The sequence below is a fragment of the Cetorhinus maximus genome, chromosome 18 (assembly GCF_964194155.1).
Source record: "Cetorhinus maximus chromosome 18, sCetMax3.hap1.1, whole genome shotgun sequence".
NCBI lineage: Eukaryota > Metazoa > Chordata > Chondrichthyes > Lamniformes > Cetorhinidae > Cetorhinus > Cetorhinus maximus.
In genome coordinates, this window is record NC_135896.1 from 92,213,364 (window position 1) to 92,235,096 (window position 21,733).

The window sequence follows — 21,733 nt, forward strand, 5'->3', positions numbered from 1 at the left end:
TCCCCCCACCCCCACCCGAGGCCTAACAACCTCACCCCACCTCCTCACCCCACCTCCCCTCCCGCGGCCCAACATCCTTACCACGAACTCCGACCCCCTGAACTTTGATCCCCAACCCAACCTCTGACCTGACCCCCCCTGACCTCTGATTCCCCCCAGGCTGCAAATCCTACCCAGTTACCTTAAACACTTACCTTCGCCCTGCCCTGTCAAGGGCCTTTAAATTTCAATGGCCCTTTAAACTTACCTGGTTTATGGCAGCTAGTGCTGTAAAATAGTCGGCGTGGCCTCCTTCACTTTGACTCTGCTGGACTTCAATGCTAGGCCTCGCGGACGCACTGCACTGCCTGATCTCGCCTGGCCTGAGTTGGAAGGTCGGGCGAGATAGGGTCAGAAAAAAAATTTAAGGTAAGAAATTGGGCACGGAATGGCAATCTGGCGCTGACTGCCATTCCGAGGGAGTTCAGGCCCAACGTTATACTCAACCAGCAGCTGGGCTCAGAAGGTGAAGTAACGGAAGCGATATTAGGCCATAAAGGACAGAAACTCAGAGCTCACAGATTAAACGAACTGACCTCAAGAATCCCGCCCGTCTTTATACAGTGGTCGGGAACAGCCAATCAGGTCCCAACAAGGAAACAAATGACACTGCCGTCTACAATGTCAAGCACAGAAAAACCGCAGGATCGAAAAGACAACAAGAGAAATCCCATGGTGTGTGGAGAATGCTGAATGAGGAAGAATTCCTTTGGAGTTGTGTAAAAGCCGAATAATTCCTATTTGCAAATTTGAATTTATCCTAAATATTCTCGGCCAGGCTCAGAATCCTTCAGGGCACTCACAAATGAATGTCGCGCCAGCGAGTAAGGACAACATTCCGGGTTAAAAACTGTATGAAACTGTAGGAGGAGATTATCAAGAAATTTCTGAAGAGGTGGTGTCAAAGAGTCACGGTTGTCGTTGCAATTTTTAAGGTGTCAGTAGCAATGAGCCCCAGGAGCATACAGAGCCAGAATAAAAATCCTTCGCGGTTTTGCAAAGAACTTGTCCCGATGGCTCTCCAGTTGCGGATGTGCTAAAGTTTAGATTAAGAAAGAAACAGACAGTGGCTCTCTCCTTGTGTAGCACACCATTGCCTGCAATCTGCCCCTGAGGCCTTCACCGATCCCACTCTGAAACCTGTTGCTGGGATCTGTGTGAGAAGAGCTTGTGGAATCATTCCCTCGGAGTCCTTTCCTCAGGGAGGGTGTTGGCCTCTCTCAGTAGGTGCCTTCCTGTGAAGGTATATGACTGTGCCATCTCAACTGAGCTCAGACCTATCCAGTTCACAAGTGTAGGAGGAAGATAATCAACATCGCAAGACTTCAATCCAAAATTATCTCCACTAACTGGTCATTTTCCGCCAGTTTCTTCCCATGGAGTCAAGTGTTTTTTTTCCCCAATTTCCCCAACCTGTGCCCCACCCACCCCCCTTCCCCCGCTTTTGGTGGCCACCTTTCACCGTAAAACAGGATTAAATAGGGGCTGGTCGTCATGAAGATTCACTAACGGGAGGGAATGTCAAATGCGGAAGAGATGTCCCATGTAACTGTGGCAGGATTCAGTTGGCAATGCGCCTACACAGGGTTCTCACACAATATAACAGGAACGGGTCCCCAAATATGCTGGCGGCTCTTTGCCAATTTTATAATCACTTGTCTTCCTCCTTTCCACAGTAAGTTGCATTTATTGGGTCCTTTGTGAGTACAAATTGCTGTTCGCAATCAGGCCTTCACCTTTGTTGCAACCTTTTGAGTTCTGAATAAACCATGATTTGTGCAGCGTAACAGGCAGATAGACAGCAAACTATCCCTGTAAGCTTCACGGACCTTTTAAAGAAATTCCAATAATCCCAGTGTGAACTTTACAGAGCCATAAGCAGAATTAGAAACGTACAGCACAGGAGGAGGCCATTTCATCTGCTGTGCTTCAGCTCTCTCTCATATAGGGGAGACTGTGGTGCAGTGGTAATGTTACTGGACTAGTAAAAATTGGGGACATGGGTTCAAATGCTATCACCACAGCTGGTGGAATTTAAAATCAATTAATTAATAACAAAAAATTACATAGTGGTCCATGAAACTATCATTAACTGTTGTAAATATCTGTCTGGTTCACTAATGTCCTTTAGGGAAGGAAATCTGCCATCCTTACCTGTGGCTCCAGACCAGATCAATGTGGTTGCCTCTTAAGTGCTTTCTGAAATGGCCTAGCAAGCCACTCACTTCAAGGGCAATTAGGGATGGGCAACAAATGCTGCCCTTGCTCGTGATGCCCACACCCCTTTAAAGAAAAAGCAATCAAGTCAGGCTTTGCCCCGGCGTGACCTTGCTTTCGCAGGATCATGAAAACTTAACAGCACTGTACAGTCCATTTTCCCCTTTCCCCCAAGCTATTGATAGGTGCTAGGTGCCACCTGGCACTTCACCCATCCAGCCATGATGAGCCTCGATGGGAAGTGCTGGTCAGCTATTTGACCACATGGGGCATCACAGCCAAACCTAACCCTGTCCTCATCCGATGGTTTCGCAGCTGCAGTGTTACTGGACAGAGATGTTCCCTTCCTAAACCTAAAAGTATAGAAGTCAGTGGTAGCACCTACTACCATCCAGGCTGAAATCCGCTAATTCAGCACATTCTCCTGCTCCGTACCTCTCAACTTCTTACACTATAAACTCAGTGATATATCAGAGCATTCTTAACTTTACCTTGTAAATGCTTTGCATAAAAATGCAAGCCAGCTTATTTTAATCTTTGACTACAACAAACAAAATAGCAATATTAAAAGGTAAGCCAATCAGGAAAGCCTTTCACGTGGTTAAATTTCTTTTAACCGCTTAACTACATTTCCGCAAGTCGCCGCAAACAAAGCGCTCAGACGTAGCTAATCCTTTGTAAACTTACCAAATCTGTATTCGCACCTTGATTCCGTCCACATCTATTGTCTTCATTTTGAAGTCAACTCCTATGAATTAGACAAGAGGTGAATGAATTAAAAGTGATGCTGAGGAACAAACGGAAGATAAGATCGATGTGACAACTTCAACCAGGTTCCCGCACAACCTATGTCGCCCTTGGTTTGAATGCAATGCTTTGATTATGGCATAGCCCTGTTATAGGGAGGTCTTGTGGTGCAGTGGGTAGCGTACCTGCCTCTGAGCCAGGAGCTCTGGGGTCGAGTCCCAAACCCTGCACTTGATGGCCGTGGAAGGTGTGTGTTCATCATGTGGCCAAACAGGTTGATTGTCAACCTGCAAATCCTTCCAATATGGCGGGCGCGAGTTTCCTGTGTGGCCAGAACCGTGTGGTAGCTGCAGTGCACCAGCCTCCCCATGTTAAAAGACCCCAAGACACAAGCTCTTGCTATGGGCTGTACTCTGTGGCAAGTGTCCTCCTCCCTTCAAGGGAGGGAGAGAGTTGTTATGTTCATTCTTTCTCTCGCCCACCCGCCAATCTTGAATTATGAGGGAAGCTTGGTACACAGCTCTCAGAGTTTCATCACCTCTCCCTGTGAAGAAATGTCTCCATTCAGAACCTCCCCAGAGAGCCTGATGATCACAGCATTTTTTTAAAATTAGATTTTAAAAATGGATTTTGAAGTTTAATTTATGCAAGAAAGATTGCATCCTTTTTAGTTTTTTTTCCCCATGCAACTTATTCTACCTCAATAGTCTATCTTTGTCCCAATCCATTGAAAGGTCAGTCAGATTATTTTCATTTCCAACATCGGTCACTCCTAATGGTCTTTTTGAGGCAATTGAGTTCCGAATTAGTTGCAGTTTTGTGCTATGAGGATATATATGAGCATATATTCATGAAACATAGAAACTAGGAGCAGGAGTAGGCCATTCGGCCCTTCGAACCTGCTCCGCCATTCATTATGATCATGGCTGATCATCCAACTCAATAGCCTGCTCCCGCTTTCTCCCCATACCCTTTGATCCCTTTCGCCCCAAGAGCTATATCTATCGGGTTATTGGAAGAATAGGGTTAAAGTGGACTAAACCTATCCCAAACTCAATTCCATTAATAGTGTTTATCTATTGGACACACAAAAGAGTTCACAATGTGCCATTATTTGACAGAATACTTTGTCTTTTTAGGGGGATGCAACAGAGTTAATTCAACAAGAAATCGGTACCAAATTGACAATTCGACCGAAGGACGACTGACATGGGAAACTGAGGAAGTCAGCAAGGCGAAGCAGGGTTGCTGTGCTCAGGCTGTGGCCGCAGCAGAGTTGAGAAAACTTTTCACTGCACCTAATCCATGCTAAATGCCACCTGTAAATGACATGAGTTGACCAAAATGGGAGAGCATTATGTTCCTTTCCCACTGGCACCCCTCAAATTGATGACACCACATTGCTTCATTTTTGAAAAACATTTTTAGAACAATAAAATTCAAATTCTACAGGTCAGCAACCGGTGAGCTCATTAACAAGGAATCAGAATATCTGAGCAGCATTAAAATGACAAGCACAGCAAGCGCTCACATCATTATTTTTTTTCTCTGGGAATAAATTATAAGTGGTCGAAGCGATTACTAGAGAATGGTAGAGCCCACTAACCAGGTAAACAAACAACAAGTTCCCTAAAGAAATGGAGTGAACATTTCCAGCAGGCACTCAGCTTCACTTCCAGGTATCTCTGCACCTGTTATTGAGGGCATGAATATTTTATTACCTGATATACTGACTAGATAAAGCACAGAAACTCACAATGCCCATCAATTTTGCTGTGAACTAATTTTCCCAAAAGGAAATTTGCATAAAAGCTATGACTCAAATGGCCCCTTATCAGCTCAAGGATATTGGACTGTAGATACTTTGCTTATCAAAATCATGACTTTACTCTTATTGAGCACAAGCTGCCTGACTGCACATTAAAGCAAGGACTGTACTGCAGGATCAGGTTTCATGTGTTATTTTTTACCCTGTTTTCTTAGTGATTTGGGTTACAATGCATCAAGCAAATTCAAAACAATTCAGTTGATAAAATAATTTAGTTCCAAAGTACGTTTTGCCCAAAAGAGGAAATATATCATAACAGAGACAGAGAGGGCCTTTGGTTTAGTGCTCAGTTCTTGTGTGCACCCCTTCGCAGTTCCATACTAATTGTTACTGAAGTCCGTAAGCAGTCTCTGCAAGACCTAGATCAAATGTTCATTTGTTCAAGGGACTAGTGCATCCTCTAGCCTCTGACTCATCCTTATCGACATTTTCCAACAAACATTATTTAGTTCTCAAGCATTTGGCCGATGACAGATTTTTCCAAAGTAATCTGCATTTGACAGGAAACAGAATATAAATTGCTTTGAAAGATCACACTTGTATATGTTGTTTTTTTTTTAATTTAAAAAAAAAAGATAGACAGATTTCACACAGGCCGTCTGAGTTTAGAAATCAGAATTACAAAATGACAGAAGTCTTCTCCTTTTTGCTTAGGAATCAGATTTGATGGAGCCATTTAATCAAGATTAGGTAGACAACTTTTATCAATCGCCAAATCTCTGTCATCTTAAACAATTAGATTCTGGAGAAAACTTACTTCAAGGTGTGCTAAGCACATTTACTAAACAATGTTAACCGAATAGTTTTTCAAAGGCTCTATTCATCCAACAATTTGATGACGGATTTGCATGGTGCCCTCTTGCTTTGTAAAGATGATAGAGTAGGCACTGCCAACCTGAAGCTCTTAATTCACTTGCCGGTGACTCAATTCACAGCTGCAGCATGGAGCGTCATGGAGACATCTGCACGCACTTAAATCCAAAATGGTACAAACTAGAGTCCGATTAAATGCAATAAAGAAAGGGATTCAGGTGTACTTACCTGGAACTGACTGGATGTAGGAGTGCTCCCTCACACATTCAAAGGTTGGATTGTTTGATGGGCATTTGTCTTACTGTTTCACAGTATAATGTTAGCAAACGGCACTGGTCACTACTAGCAGATCCAAGTTTAGGCAGAACACTTACAACTGATTTAGCAGGAGGAAAATTGCAAAGCATACGTAATATATACCCTAACTTCCATAGCAACATTCATTTCAGGTGGAATCTCATTTTCCACACCCCTTTTAAAAAATGTTTTCTGCTGTTCTCTTCCTCATTATGATACAGCTTAACAGGGGGTGGCTGCCCTTCTGTACGTCACCTGATTTGCCTGCGTTCATGCGTGGGCATCAACAGTGACTGCAAACAGGCTATCAGATGGTGGAGGGCATCATTGCTGAACCCGATACTGATACTATTCTTACCCACTTGTCCACACACGCCTACCTCCATAACCAGAAGGGTACACTAGTTAGCGTTCAGTGGAGTTGTGGTGGGGGCGTGAATGTGTGGTGGGGTGCGGGGGGGAGTGGGGGTAAGTGGTGGCAGTGAAAGCCTGGATGGGTGCCCCTTCCATATCCCAAGAAGGTTGGGGCGGAGAGGGGTGGTTAACTGGAACACTTTTACCATGATCATAGAAACATAAAAATTACAGCAAAATGTCCACCAAACAATGCGGAAAATAGTTCAGGTGTGCATGGTCCAGACAATTCCAAACCAGTCAGTTATCACCCTACCAGCTGATCCAAATCACCAGCAAACCGTGCTGTCAAGCAGGTATCAAATGGCACTTTTCTCACCTATAACCTGCTCACCAATGCTCAGTTTGGATTTTACTTCCATCTTGGCTGCAGGCCTCATTACAGCCTTGGTCCAAATATGGACGCAAACTAAATTCCAAAGGCGAGGTGAGTGAATGCCCCTGACAATAAGAGAGCATTCAACCAATTGGAACCCAAGTAAAACCCTGAGGGAATCAGTGGGAAAACTCGCCAGTGGCTGCCTTCATACCTGCCACAAGTGGTGAGGCCTGTGGTTGTTGAGGGAACAATCATCTGAATTATATAAATGCAAGTTATTTCTTCCTTAAAAATAGGCAATTTCAAAAATCTAAAGTTTTTAGTTTGGCTAATTGACTTCAGATATTACTTTGAAATATTTCACTTCATTAGGGTATTGCCCTTGTGGGACTATTGAAGCTCCCAACTGCCGAAAGCGGGAAAGGAAGAAACTTGCTTTTCATAGCATCTATCATAACCTATTAATTTTCCAAAGCTCTTGACGGCCAATTTTTAAAAAAATCATTTATGGGATGTGGGCGTCGATGGCATTTATTGCCCATCCCTAGTTGCCCTTGAGAGGGTGGTGGTGAGCTGCCTTCTTGAACTGCTGCAGTCCATGTGGTGTGTAGGTACACCCACAGTGCTGTTAGGAAGGGAGTTCCAGGATTTTGAACCAGCGACAGTGAAGGAACGGCCGATATATTTCCAAGTCAGAATGGTGAGTGACTTGGAGGGGAACTCCCAGGTGGTGGTGTTCCCTGCTGCCCTTGTCCTTCTAGATGGTCGCAGTTGTGGGTTTGGAAGATGCTGCCTAAGGTACCTTGGTGAATTCCTGCAGTGCATCTTGTAGATGGTACACACTGCTGCTACAGTGCATTAGTGGTGGAGGGAATGAATGTTTGTGGATGGGGTGCCAATCAAGCGGGCTGCTTTGTCCTGGATGGTGTCAAGCTTCTCGAGCGTTGTTGGAGCTGCACTCATCCATTTGAAGCATAGTCACTGCTGTGATGTAGAAACGTGGCAATCAATTGAGAGGCAATAAAGTCCCAGAAACAATAAAATAAACAAGCAGATAATATGGTTTAATTATGTTGGCTGCAGGATAAACATTGGCCGGGATGCCACTTCTCTACCCTTCTTCAAATAGTGCAATTTTACGTCCAGCTGTGAAGGCAGATGGAGTCTTGGTTTTGAAAGACAGTACTTCCGACAATGCAGCACTCCCTCAGTGGAGTCTCAGCCTGCATTGTGTGCTCCGTAAGTTCCTGGGACAGGCCATGAACCCTGTCCTTACAATTCTGAGATAGGAGTGGCACCCACTGAGCTCAAGGCTGGAACCCAAACAGTGAGGTGGGGGCTGCATTGATGCACACAGTTGATTCTGATTCATCTCTGGGTTTATAACTACATTTCCACCAGTTATAATTCAACTTCCTCACTTTGGTGCTGCAAGATTTCCCAAAGTTGCCATTCCTCGTGTCATTAACATTCGCCATTTAAACACCGTTAAAGTTTCTGGATTCAAATCCAACTCCAGAACTTGAGCGCAAAAAAATCACAGCTGACACTCCAGGGAACGCTAAATTGTTGGAGGTGTTGAGTTTCAGGTGGGATGTTAAACGGAGACCCCACCTGTCTGCTTGGATGTAAAAGATCCCATGGCAATATTTTGGAAGAAGAGCAAGGGAGTTATCCCGTGTGTCCTGGGCAATATTTACCCCTCAATCGACATCACAAAAGCAGATTATCTGATCATTATCACATTGCTGTTTGCAGGAGTTTGCTGTGACCAACTGACTTCTGTTTTCTACATTGCAAAAACATAGGCTGTAAAGCACTTGGAGATGCTGACGGTCATGAAGGATGCTATATAAATGCAAATCTTTTTTTCAAAAACTACATAGAAAAAAAGAAAAGCATTAGACCTGAAAAAAGCAAAGCTTATTAAGATTAACAATTATACCCTTATTTAATTTTGAAATAATATTCCATAACAGGGATTCCTTCTCTAGTGCCCCTCCTCTAGATTACATTTAGTTGACACAGAATGGCTCAACATTTGTAAATATAACTTTCCTTTTCCTTCAAAATGAATTCATTTTAAATAAATTCGACTCATTTCCTTCCTGTTAGATGTCAGCCTTGGCTCAGTGGTAACATCATCATCTCAGAGTCAGAAACATTTGGGTTCAAGTCTCACTCCTGAGATATGAGCACATAATCTAGGCTACAACTCAGTTTAGCAGAGAGAGAGCACTAGTTGAGAGCAGGAGTTTCCTCTCCATTTATTCCTCAACCAGCACCTAAAACAAATGATGAAAAGTCACTAGACTTGAAACATTAACTCTGCTTTGCTCTCCATAGATTCTACTTGGTCTGCTGAGTCTGAACTAAAAACAAAGTGCTGGAAAAACTCAGGAGGTCTGGCAGCATCTGTGGAGAGAGAAACAGAGTTAACGTTTCAAGTCAAGACTCTTCTTCGGAACTGAAGAGAAGGAGAAACGTGATGGGTTTTATGCTGTTGAAAAGGGGGAGAGGGTCAGGTGGAGCAAAAGGGAAGGTCAGGGGTAGGTTAGAGGGCGAGGGAGATTAAATGGCAAAGATGCCATGGAACAGAAGGCAAAGGGAGTGGTAACGATAGCTATGAAGAAACAAAGCATTGGTCCAGAGAAGGTGTTAATAGCAGAATAGACCTGAGTTCCGCCTGAAAGCAAAAGCAGGAGATCAAGATACAGATTGGCACTTGGGGAAAAGAAAAAATCAAAATGGAGGTCAGAGTTCATGGTCTGAATTTGTTAAACTCAACGCTGAGCCCAGAAGGCTGTAAAGTGCCTGATTTGATGAGGTGCTGTCCCTTCAGCTTGCGTTGAGCTTCACTGGGAACATTGCAGCAGGCCAAGGACAGAAGCGTGAGCATGAGAGCAAGCTGGTTAATTGAAATGGCAAGCGACCAGAAGGTCCAGCATCTTCTGTTTGTGTGTTGTTTTGTCCCAAAACAAATGATCTGGCCATTTATGCATTGCTGTTATTCATTCGCTCAAATCAGCAGCTGTGTTTCTTACATTACAACAGTGAATTACAACAGATTAGAAGCATTTCAAGTAGAGGCTAGACTCGGGGGCCAGTTCTGTGACATCCGCCCTATTTAAATCGGGATAGATTCTGTAGCGCTGGTGGCGACATAGCAATAACTTCTCAGGGTCAACTGCGCGAATACCTTAAACAGCAGATTTTAGATTAGGGCCGGAATTTTCTGGCCCCTCCTGCCAACAGGATCTTCCAGTCCCGCCAAAGTGAACGGACGTTTAAATGGATCGCCGCATTCTCCACCGGGACAAGGCCAGAAAATTCCACCTTCAGCATTTTTGATGGTAACTCCGATGACAGGAGCTCATTTACCTCATATTGCTGCTGCTGTAACAATAGCGAGGCCGTAATCGTTCTTACTTTAGCGGCTAGTAACACAGCTCTTCTCATGGTTGTAGCAGGTCAGTATTTTTAAAAAAGTAAATAAAGGCAAAGTAGTAGTGCAGCTAATCTAATAAAAGGAAATCTTAGGAATGACTTGTCAATATCGTTGTTTTAGGAGTCAGCAACACCAAAGAAAACGCAGGGAGGGTTGAATATGTGATCTGCTCTCTGGCCTTAAAGCTCTCTTCACAAATCCTCTGGGAGATGGAGACAATATTGTGGAGATGACTCATCGGTCGATTTTCCATTATATATTTATTTACCTGGAAAGAATCAGGATTTGGCATCAATGGCACCTAATAGGTCTAACAGCTGTCACCGTTGAATTTTCTGGGCATAATTAAAGGATTAAGGATGAAGCACGTCAAAAACAAAAATACCTGGAAAAACTCAGCAGGTCTGACAGCATCTGCGGAGAGGAATACAGTTAATGTTTCGAATCCGCATGACTCTTCAACAGAACTAAGGAAAAATAGAAGAGGGGTGAAATATAAGCTGGTTTAAGGGGGGTGGGACAAGTAGAGCTGGATAGAGGGCCAGTGATAGGTGGAGAATCTTTTGGATTTCCAGCATCCGCAGTTTTTTTGCTTTTATCTTAGGATGAAGCATGTATTCCCCTTGTGGGAGAGTCTAGGACCAGAGGGCATAATCTCAGAATATGGGGCCGCCCATTTAAAACAGAGATGAGGAAGAATTTCTTCTCTCAGAGGGTAGTGAATCTGTGGAATTCTTTACCGCAGAGAGCTGTAGAGGCTGGGTCGTTAAGTGTATTCAAGGCTGAGATAGACAGATTTTTAATCAGTAAGGGAATCTAGGGTTATGGGGAAAAGGCAGGAAAGTGGAGTTATGGATTACAGATCAGCCAGGATCTCACTGAATGACAGAGCAGACTCGATGGGCCGAGTGGCCTACTTCTGCTCCTATGTCTTATGGTCTTATGTTTGTGATAAGCAGATATATAAATCATTCACATCACTTTAAGCCATTTTTTTACAATCACTACTTGGAACCTAATCTTTATGCACAATTAGGCTTTTATATCAGCAGTTGCAGAAAGTCAAATGCAATGCAAACTCTTTCTATTGGGGAGTACTTTAGGTTGAGATAACGATTTCTTAATTTACTCACAAAGCCCTTCAACCAACTCTATCCCTCTGTGAACAATAAATAGTATTATTTATTCTGACAGATACAGAATCAGACGTTAATATTAAAACCATTGCTTTGTAATTATTATGCAACTACTTTTCCTCCACACTGGCTGTGATAAAACTCCCTTTTTATTTTATAGTCATAGCGGTCCACAGCATAGAAAAAGGCCCTTTGGCCCATCGAGTCTGCACCAGTCAAACGAGTACCTAGCTATTCTCATCCCATTTTCCAGCACTAGGCCCATAGCCTTGTATGCCATGGCATCGCAAGTGCACATCCAAATACTTCTTAAATGTTATGAGCGTTTGTGCCTCTATCATCCTTTCAGGCAGTGAGTTCCAGATTCCCACCACCCTCTGGGTGAAAAAATTCTTCCTCACATCCCCTCTAAACCTCCTGCCCCTTACCTTAAATCTATGCCCCTTGGTTACTGATCCTTCCACCAAGGGGAACAGTTCCTTCCTGTCCTCATTCTCTGTCTCCCTCTTTCTCTGCCGCTCTCTCTCCCTTTCTCTCTCTCTCTTTCTCTGTCTCTGTGTCTATGTCTCTCTCACTCTGTGTCTATGTCTTAACAGGTTTAAATAAAGCAAAGTTAGAATCCATTGAAGAAAATTCTTCCCGAGTGAGGATTAGTGCAGATGACATGGAAAGGAAAAAGGAGGAAGCCACTGGTTTTAGACTGACGTTATGTGGATTTCATTGCTGCATCGCTGTTTCCTGTGATTGCTGTTGCTGCGTTTTTTGCACGTCTCTCAGTTATCTCACTGCTACTTTGATCCATAATCTCTCCTTCACCCAGTGCATGGTGCTACCGCTAGTTCACTGTCTTAAGTACAATAAACACAGCTGCTATAACAGCACTGTAGCTTCCTACAATGATCATGCTTGATGGAAGGGCCATATACAATGTGAATGGGAAACAAAGGAGGAAGAGCCAGATGTCGAGATGGAAAGCATTCACAAATGTATTTTGATGAGGATCACAATACCATCTGCCAGTGATGGAAGCCCAGACTCCCTGTCTCAGGATTTGTAGAGTCTGAGACCCCATTTCTGTCCATATATCGGTCTAATAGTGTCCCAATGATATAGAAAGCAGGAGCCCTGAGCCCTGGTTACCCTCCTTTGTACGTGTAATATGCTGCTGTGCTGGTCGCTGCTGGCTTCAACTTACTACTGACAGCCATCTTGTCATTGGGCAACAGCTGGATTCTGTAGAGTAACGAACGGGTTAATAAGTTGTGTTAATGAGACCATAATGTTGTTAGTGACGCGGATGTGACATCAGGGGTCGGATGACCAGAAGGCTCCAAGAGAGCAAGGCACAGAACATTCTGTGTCCTGAAAACCATGTGCTTACCCTGAGGTCTTTGTAAATGGTTCTTAATAAATTGAAGTTAAACTAGACCAATTATCCCTAGTCTGTCGTGAGGGAAGCAAAGCCTCACCAAGGAACGGTAAGACATGAAGTAACGGTAACTGTGAAACCTCACTAAAGCTCAGCAACAACACAAAACAGGTTCAATGTGTTTAAGACATCTTTCCAGCTTTGACTATCCTAATGTCCCCAAAGTAAATCCCAAGTGCATAGTACGTTTAATGGCTAATGTAGTTGCTGCAATTAGAAATACAGGTCGCACAAGCTGCCTGTGGGAGAATCCCACCCCCATTATCCCTTACGTGACACAAATCATTTGTATCATGAAATTAAAAAGAGCAATTGCGGAGGTTTAAATAAGAGAGTACAGAGGACTGAGAAACAAAGCAGATTTTTTTTTTTAATTGGCAAGCCCTCTGAGGTACAGAAGCATTCCTGCAGCAGAACCCAACAGTATTTTTAAATTCATCTTCATAGCACAACACATGTTTAGGAGAATTTTGGTAGGTATCACAAATTTTTCATCTGACCTTAATAATAATAATTTCATTTTTGAATGTTATGGAACTATGTGCGGATTCATAGGGTTAAATAGAGGGAAATATGAGGTTAGTGTTCTGAAAGATGTCACTTCCTCAACTTGCTGTCTGCTGTTTTACCCTCGAAAACTGTTAGGACTGTTCCTGTGATCACAAATAATATTTTCACTTGTGGTTTATATACCTAATTCTTCCAACAAAGCCTGAAGAAAATAGGAGCACGAGATAATATGGTGAGCAACTCGACGCACACAAGGCTTTCATTACATTTTCCTCCTCTGGGGACAGCCACTATGGAAACAAGTTTGCTCAGCAGGAAGGCAAGTCTTCATTGCATAATCCTTCTGGGAACTGAATCAGACGAGTGATGCAATTGGATGTACATGGAGTTGTTGAGAAGCACGAATGGAAGGTCAGCTTCGTAGAGTAAGTGAGAAAATAGACACCTGACTAGATAATGCTGCAATCCATCAAGAGAGCACCAGCAGACATGTTGGTGTTCTTGCAGTTGATGGTGTTGAGACATTTTTCAGAAAGCAAATGCTGCTCATTTGAAAATACAGGGTAAAGCTCATAACAATTTAAAACCGCTTTCAAGAGAAAAGTTGACTAAGTGTGATCTTGCCACTGATGAACTGGGCTGAGGTGGCAATAAAGGGGGTGCTACAAATGGGCTACGTATCCCTGTGCTAGAGTGGGAAATCAGCCTTGGTTCACATTCCCAGTCACCATTCACCAATGTCTACTGGAGCCCGAGCTGTGTGGATGCCGGACAAAGAAAGGATTAGTCCATACACCTTTGGTTAGGCTGCCAATCTTTCAATGCAACAGCCTTGCTGTCTCATAAAGAATGGCCATTAGAGATAGCACAGAGATCCACTGTGCCCTTGGCATCAAACTCTAGCCAGAGTTGATCAGCACAAGAGGAGAAAATTAGTAAAGGAGGCCATGAATTCGAGCTTCATCCTTTCAACTGTAGAACCTGAGTTCGATGACCGAGATAGCTTCGCAAACCCCTGCTCGTTATTGGCTTTCTGAGATTTATGCAGCTACTAAATTTGCAGAATGCAACAAAAGGCAAATTACTTCAACACTGCATTGCACATTTTAATTTTTAGCTCTGTCTTAATAAATTCATAAGAACACTATAACCTTCCATACATTGGCCGGGATTTTCCGGTCCCGTGGAAGTTCTTGCCCAAAGTCAATGGATCTTTGGCCGGTCCGTCAAATTTTCTGACCCACCCACGATGGGAATTGTCACGGGTGGGACCGAAAAATCCTAGCCATTGTCAAGCATAGTTTTTGAGGGAGGGGGGGGCACGGGCAAAAGATGACTTTAAGGAGAACATTCCCCAAACCTAAGAAAACACTTACTGAATATGGGCTTAATCCATGGGAGGGCAAGTCTATCATTACAGTCTTGCAACTTAGCTTTGTTTGAAAATAACAATCTTTTTCACCTTTTCTATTATATGTACTTTACATCTTTCAACTCCATCTTCATGAGCAGTATTTACTGCAATCTGTCTTGAGATGACATTCTGAATTGATTTTCATTCCGGCCGTACAACTTGCCTCACATTTGTACAGTTGTTTAAATTACAACGAGTAACTATTCATCTCTTGGGTATTTATTCAGTAGCTTTAGGTTCATCTCTTTTCTCAGAAGTAAACCATTGCTTCCAGGGTAATGAGATCCATACAGACGATGTCCTATTCTCAATCAACTAAATCGCAAGAAAGCCCCCTTTATTTCAGTCATTCTCAGGCCCTTGGAATACTCTTCTTCTCTCATCATTTCAGTCTTCCTTTTACTCCCATCCTTTTCCTTTCCTTTCCAAGTAACAAACATTGAAACATATAAGTTCTGGACGGGACTTGACAGGGTGGATGTGGAGAGGATGTTTCCTCTTGTGGGAGAATCTAGAACCAGAGGGGTCACTGTTTAAAAATAAGGGGTCTCCCATTTAAAACAGAGATGAGGTGAGATTTTTTTCACTCAGAGGGCCGTGAGCCTTTGGAACTCCCTTCCTGAAAAGGTGGTGGAAGCAGAGTCTTTGAATATTTTTAAGGCAGAGGTGGATAGATTCTTGGTAAGCAAGGGGGGGCGATAGGCTATCGGGGGTAGGCGGGATGTAGATTTGTGGTTAGTATCAGATCAGCCATGATCTTATTAAATGGCGGAGCAGGTTCGAGAGGCCGATTGGCCTGCTTCTGCTCCTTGTTCATATATGAAAGTTGTATCAATTTTTTAAGTGACATAGTCACAGTGCACATCGCTGGTTTCAAGATTCTGGAATTCTCTACCTAATAGCACAGTGCAAGTACCTTCACCATTTGGACTGCAGCGGCCCACCACCACCTTAAGGGCAAACTAGGAATGGGGAATAGATGCTGGCTTTACAATAATGTGACAGCAATTGAGAGGGGGGCACAGCCATGATGGATGGGGGCGGCAGGAAGTGGCCATTGGAGGGGGGCGGAGCCAGCTCCCGCAGCTCTTGCCCTCCACATTTATGAAAGTATATTTTAAAAGCTTTCTCTGTTGGTTGTGGCTCAAGAGGCATTCCCTTGAAGGGTTCTGTGAAGGCAGCTGAAGAACTACTCAACGAACTGGCCAAAGCAAGTAAGTTAGCGCAACAATGAAACTAAATATCACCAAGTGTTTAAAGATTGCACGTAGGAAGGTAAAAATTGGGTGATACATTGACTCATGAATGATATTGAAATGGTTACAGATGCTGCTGAAAGAGGTGGAGAGGCTTTAATAGATTTGGCGCAAAATATGTCCCAACGACTGTGGGGCAATAAAGAGAATGGTGCACCATACAGTCAAAACAGCAGATGAAAGGTTTGAGGAAATCTGATTGGCCAGCAGCTCTCAAGGACGGCACTTTTTCCCACTGAGGGGCAGAGGCCCCACTTTCTCCTTGTTTCGCTCACCAGCAGCGCTTTATAACTGGGGGGCAAGTTTCTTTCTGGTGTTGCCAGCCGGCTTTCCTTCTGGGGGGTTGGGAGATTCACCTTCCCCCAACCCATTCCTCCCCCTATGCCACCCCACCCCATCACCGTCAAATCCAGCCCTGTAAGTACCTCAACCCGTTGTCTTTGTTAGTATCTGGGCAAGTGCCATCCATCCTTGATTTGTCTTTTTTGAGCTATTTTCAGTCCACTTAGGATCCCCAAATAATTGATTTCAAAGTTGTTAGCCCTATTTGAATTCCCTGTAATTAAGGAGGAAATGGTTAATATACATTAATTACTTCACCTACATCCTTAGTTTTAGGCCAGTTACAATCCTTTTAGTGTGTTCACCTCTTCTTGGACTACCTTCTTACTCCTACTGTACAGGAAAAGTTCCTTGCTAACGTGTTTAGCATCTGTTTTCAAACACATTTGAGCTCCCTTTTAATGCATTTCCAATGAGTTGTTATATACTACTCCTACTCCAAATCTGTCTCCCCACCACCCCCATCTTTCTCACTTGAAGATTTATGGCATGGGGTTTTTTTTCCCCTTATTTCACATTGTTTATTTTTTTATCCATTTAGACTCATGCTTAATTATTCAAGGATTTCTAGTGCTAGGTAAGTATATACCACAAATGTTCAATGGGTAGTGTCATGGTAATATTACTGGACTAGTAATCCAGAGGCCCTGGAGACATGGGGCGGGATTTTCCGGCCCCAACAACGGGAGAGCTGTTAAAAGTCAACGGCTCTCCAAATTGTCCCGTCCCGCCCACGACAATGCCCGCCTGTGTCGGGACTGGAAAATCCCACCTGTGAGTTCAAAACCCACCAGACAACTGGCGGAATTTAAATTCAAGTAAAAAAAATCTGAAAGCAAGACTCAGTAACGGTGACCATGAAACTACCATCGGTTGTTGCAAAAACCCATCTGGTTCACCAATGTCCTTTAGGGAAGGAAATCTGCTGTCCTTATCTGGCCTGGCCTACATGTGACTCTGGACCCAGAGCGATGTGGTAGATTCTTAACTGCCCTCTGAAATGGCTTAGCAAGCCACTCAGTTCAAGGGCAATTAGGGATGGGCAACAAATGCCTTGCCAGTGATGCCCACATCCCATGAGAGATTTAAAAAAATAGTATTTACTTCCTCCAGGCTTCCCTTTGCCTTCAAGGAACCGCTGCTTTCCCATGGGTTGAACGAGGAAGGATTAGCTCAGATTGGAGGTTAAGGTAACAGAACGACGAATGTATTTTCCAACTTTCACAGACGTTTCCCTTTTCTTATTTTCCTGCGCTTTCTTCCCTGCCTCTTATTTGCTTAGAAGTCCTTCTCCTAACACCTTCCAGTTCTGATGAATGGCTATCGACCTGAAACCCTTGACTCTGTTTCTCTGTCTGCGGGCACTGCCTGACCTGCTGAGCCTTTCCAATATTTTCTGTTCTTATTTCAGGTGTCCAGCGTCCGCGGTACTTGGTTTCAATGTATTTTCCCTCTACTTTCACATTGTTTTTCTGCTTCATTTGTGACAGAAATGTGAGGCTTATTGATTTTTTTTGGGGGGTTGACCTGTGATTGGTTCAGCAATTTGATATTTCAGTCTTTTTCAAGCCATCCATTTAAATTATGAATATTATGTCCAGAGGCATGCATACTACAACTGACTGCTCGGACCATCTGAAAATACTTACACCCATTTCAACAGCGTTGATATTAAAAATGTGTCTCCCCCAATACAGTGTCAACGGCTCTTCACTTCAGGTTCTGTTGAAGGGTCATGAGGACTCGAAACGTCAACTCTTTTCTTCTCCGCCGATGCTGCCAGACCTGCTGAGTTTTTCCAGGTAATTCTGTTTTGTTTTGGATTTCCAGCATCCGCAGTAGTTTTTTGTTTTTAGCTCTTCACTTCTACTGCCAGACAAACAACTGAAAATAATTCGAGCCACTATGATTAACTCCAGCTATCACACCTCGGACAAACATAGCCTTTGAGACCATTGGAAGGTCAAACCAAAACGTGCGTCTGGGTTGCAAAGAAATAACCAGAAGAACTTGGTTGCGTTTTGTACGAATTAGGTGACATTGAAATTCAGTCAGGCAGCACTGCAATGGCTCAGTGCTATTCCTTCAGCTCCTGTGCATTCAGTAACTGAAATGCCAGTGACCTTATAACAAGTTAGAGCATTGAGTGTCGAATTTCTGCACGTGCATTCCTGAATTTTATAGCACGAGAATTAATAAAGTCTAAATAGATTTGGATTCTTATCGAGGATACCAGGTTTAAATTACAGGGCAAGCCCACAAATGAGCTGACAATTTAGAATGGAGTGGAAGTACAAATGGGGGGTGGGGTGGAAAAACTGGGGCTGCTGAAAATCTGAAGTAAAATAAGGAATTGCCAAAAATACAGAGCAATTGAAAAGAGTTAATATTTTGGGAAAAAAGTCATTGTAACTGGAGAAAGGCAAGAGAGCCCCTCTGTAGGGCTGAGCAAATCAATGGTGGGAAACAACTTATGAAGATTTTGATTTAAATCCCTGATTTGTGTGTGAGAGTTAGCATTCCAAGTTTCCAGTCTTGCCGTAGATATTCCCTCAGGCACCGTTAATATATTGGCCGGTATAAGATAGTATAACACAGGGTGTAACAATAGGACCCCCTTGTGACCTGAACTGGATGTCTTTGTTTCTTGCGTGTGCACTTTCAAAGGCTGACCGAGAAAATGTTTGGTGAAACAAGGCAGTAAACTGATTTATTGCAGTGAGTACATCTGACTCACTCACCTCAATCTGTACAACCTGTTTACATATAAGGGTACAGGATGATCAACATGCCACACTTCCCTATGGATGACTTTGCAGATTTCTGTTTTCATGCAACATTAAACCGAGGCTGTGTCTGCATCTCATGTTCACGTAAGAAAAATCCCACAGCACCATCCGAAGAAAGGCAGGGAGCTCTTCCTGTGTCCCAGCCAATACTTATCCCTCCAACCAACATCGCAAAGATCAGATTTATCTGGTGATTTATCTTGCTGATGTTTGTATGATCTTACGGTATGCAAATTGGCTGTTGGGTTTCCCCATACTGTAACATTGAGTACGACTCAAAATGACTTCATTAACTGTGAAATGCTCTTGGATGTCCTGTGGTCATGGAAGGTGCTAAACAAATGCAACCTCTTTCTTTCTCTGAAGACCAACTTTAGCCTTTACTGAGCTTGATTGAATGCTTGTGTTTCCCCCTCTCTTCACAGGCAGAGGGGTATGAGGCACTCATCAACTGCTGAAGCAAGCTAATGAAATACTTAATATTTGTTTTTTGAAAACACCATCAAAAGCTAACCCCAATTCCACACGCCATGATTGGCTGCTAACAAAAATGTTCTTTCAAGCTAGGGCAACTAGGGATGGGGCAATAAATGCGGCCTTGCCAGGGTCGCCAATACACTAGGTGCAAATATTTTTAAGATGACTCACTTATTTCATAAGTGAATACATCATTTAATGGATATCTCCTCAATTTGGTCATCGGTTCCTGAGGTATATCTTGGAAGCCTTTTGGTGATATAGCGTGCTCTCCTGTGTTTTTGGGGGCGAGGCTTGTTGGTTGTGATACTTTAGCATCTTCAGCTATGTGTCTTTATTGGCTGTGGGTTGCTATGGCTGTTGTCAGGGGAACGCTGCAAGCTATTAGAATAGAAGCAGTGCTAATGCAGGAGGAAGAAAATGTGCAATCAGCAGGTGGTCTTAGCTTCAGATTGTGGGTCCACACTTGTGTTCGACTTTAAATGTTAAAGTTTAGTAATTAAGCTTGGTGCCTCCCTGAATATTGTCTGATGAACATAAAAATGTTTTGCAAATTCAGTATTGCTGTCTGGGATGGTGGTTATGGCAGACTGATTTTACAGGTAAAATTAAACTCCATTAAACACAAAAAGCAACAAGGCAAAAAAAATTGAAACCAGAAATATTTTTAGTTTCAGGATGTTAATTATCAATACCCTTTAGCTGTGTATTTTAAGTATCTAAATCACTTAAAAGAGAGACTGCTGGGACACAAGGGTAGAATGTAGGAAGCAGACATGTGTAATGCTTTCTGTAAATAAATCTATCATCAAGGAAAGCATTAGTGTCTAGTTTCATACTTCGCCAACTGGCTTGGGATTGAATGAACATGGTACAGAGGATGATTGCATAAAGGTGAAGGGCATTGTTTAATTAAGTACCTAGAGTACTTGTAAACAGAGACTGCTGGGACACAGGGGTAATAGGTAGGAAGCGGATATATGTAATACTGCATTCTGTAAATACAGCTATTATCAAGAAAATTGTTAGTGCCTAACTTCATATTTTACCAACTGGCTTGGGATCAAATTAACACAATAAATGTAAGCAGGACAATGGCAAATTCAAAAGGAAGAGGGCTTGAGCAGCGAATTAATGGGAGTCAAACAGGACTTGAGGGTCATGTGGCATTTCCCTCCTTGAAGAAGTGACTTGCAGCATCAGCAATCACTGCTGTACCAATTCATTATCATTTTTATTATGATAATCTCATTGAGAATGGGACTTAAAATTACATGGGATACTATGGATATTGTGCATAATGGGGTGGATTCTTCTTTCTCACTCCTCCTCCTACATTGAATTGGTCCATGATTATGCTTGGCAAAAAACTGCAGTGGTTTGCCAATTGCCTGTACTATGGCTGACCAGGAATCTCTCCCACTCTTACTGCCTGCCATCAGGCGTACTGGCATGAATTACAGGCTGATAACCAACCTGTTTAGCCATGTTGAGAATGTACCTTCCCTGGCGATCAAGTCCTGAAGTGACACTTGAACCCTGGAGCTTCTGGCCCAGGGGTAGGGACACTACCCACTGCACCACAAGACCTCCCTCTTTCTCAGTGTTCCTCGCAAAATAGACTTGGATCGTCAGTGGCTGATTGGCAGTGCAAGATCGACAGGTTGGGAGCTCTTGGTCAGAGCCTTTCACAAAAGTACAAAATAAAAGCCAGCTAGAGATAAACAAGCATAACTTGTTTACGACTAATCAGGTGCTATAGGAGCTGTAGAAATGTCATATTTTAGAAAGCAACAGACTGCTGTTCAAACATCTAACTTGTAAAGCTGAATAGATAATTCTGGATATCTACTCACTCATCTTCAGAGGGGATAGGGGTATCAATGAGTAATTTTGCAGAACTTTCCCCTTGCAGATTAAATAAGTGCTATTTTCAATTCTTTCATTGATGTGGACAAGGAGATAGCAGGTTTCAGCAATGGGGCACAGTTGCAGTTCCATAGTGTGCAAAGATCAATCTAACCAGTCAAAATGAATGGTATAACTTTAAAGGGCATGGAGGAACGGAGAGACCAGGGGTTGTATGTACTCGAATCTTTGAAGGTGGGAGGACGAGTTGAGAAGTTTGTTAAGAAAAGAGCAAATAGGATCCTTGGAATCAAAACAAAGCAAAGGAGTTATGCTTAATTTTTAAAAAATAACTGGTTTGGCCTGAGCTGGGATATTATGGCCAGTTCTGGGCACCACGCTTTAGAAGG

At 43.1% G+C, this 21,733-nt stretch overlaps 2 protein-coding genes and 1 long non-coding RNA gene across 4 annotated transcripts in view; 1 reads left to right on the forward strand and 2 right to left on the reverse strand.

The window, feature by feature from the left end:
- LOC144693360 (uncharacterized) overlaps window positions 1–4,234 on the forward strand; it is a 56,999-nt gene extending 52,765 nt beyond the window's left edge. Inside the window, exon 3 of the long non-coding RNA XR_013579522.1 lies at window positions 4,143–4,234. This is a non-coding gene — a long non-coding RNA (uncharacterized LOC144693360). The remainder of the gene's footprint in view (window positions 1–4,142) is intronic.
- Window positions 1–21,733, reverse strand: part of LOC144693355 (spectrin beta chain, non-erythrocytic 1-like) — a 559,404-nt gene that overhangs the window by 439,918 nt on the left and 97,753 nt on the right. The window lies entirely within an intron of this gene.
- rab15 (RAB15, member RAS oncogene family) overlaps window positions 1–21,733 on the reverse strand; it is a 144,053-nt gene that overhangs the window by 45,040 nt on the left and 77,280 nt on the right. For both annotated transcript variants that reach the window (XM_078563188.1, XM_078563189.1), the window contains exon 2: window positions 2,944–3,004. In XM_078563188.1, the coding sequence (XP_078419314.1) occupies window positions 2,944–3,004 (61 nt within the window). The remainder of the gene's footprint in view (window positions 1–2,943; window positions 3,005–21,733) is intronic.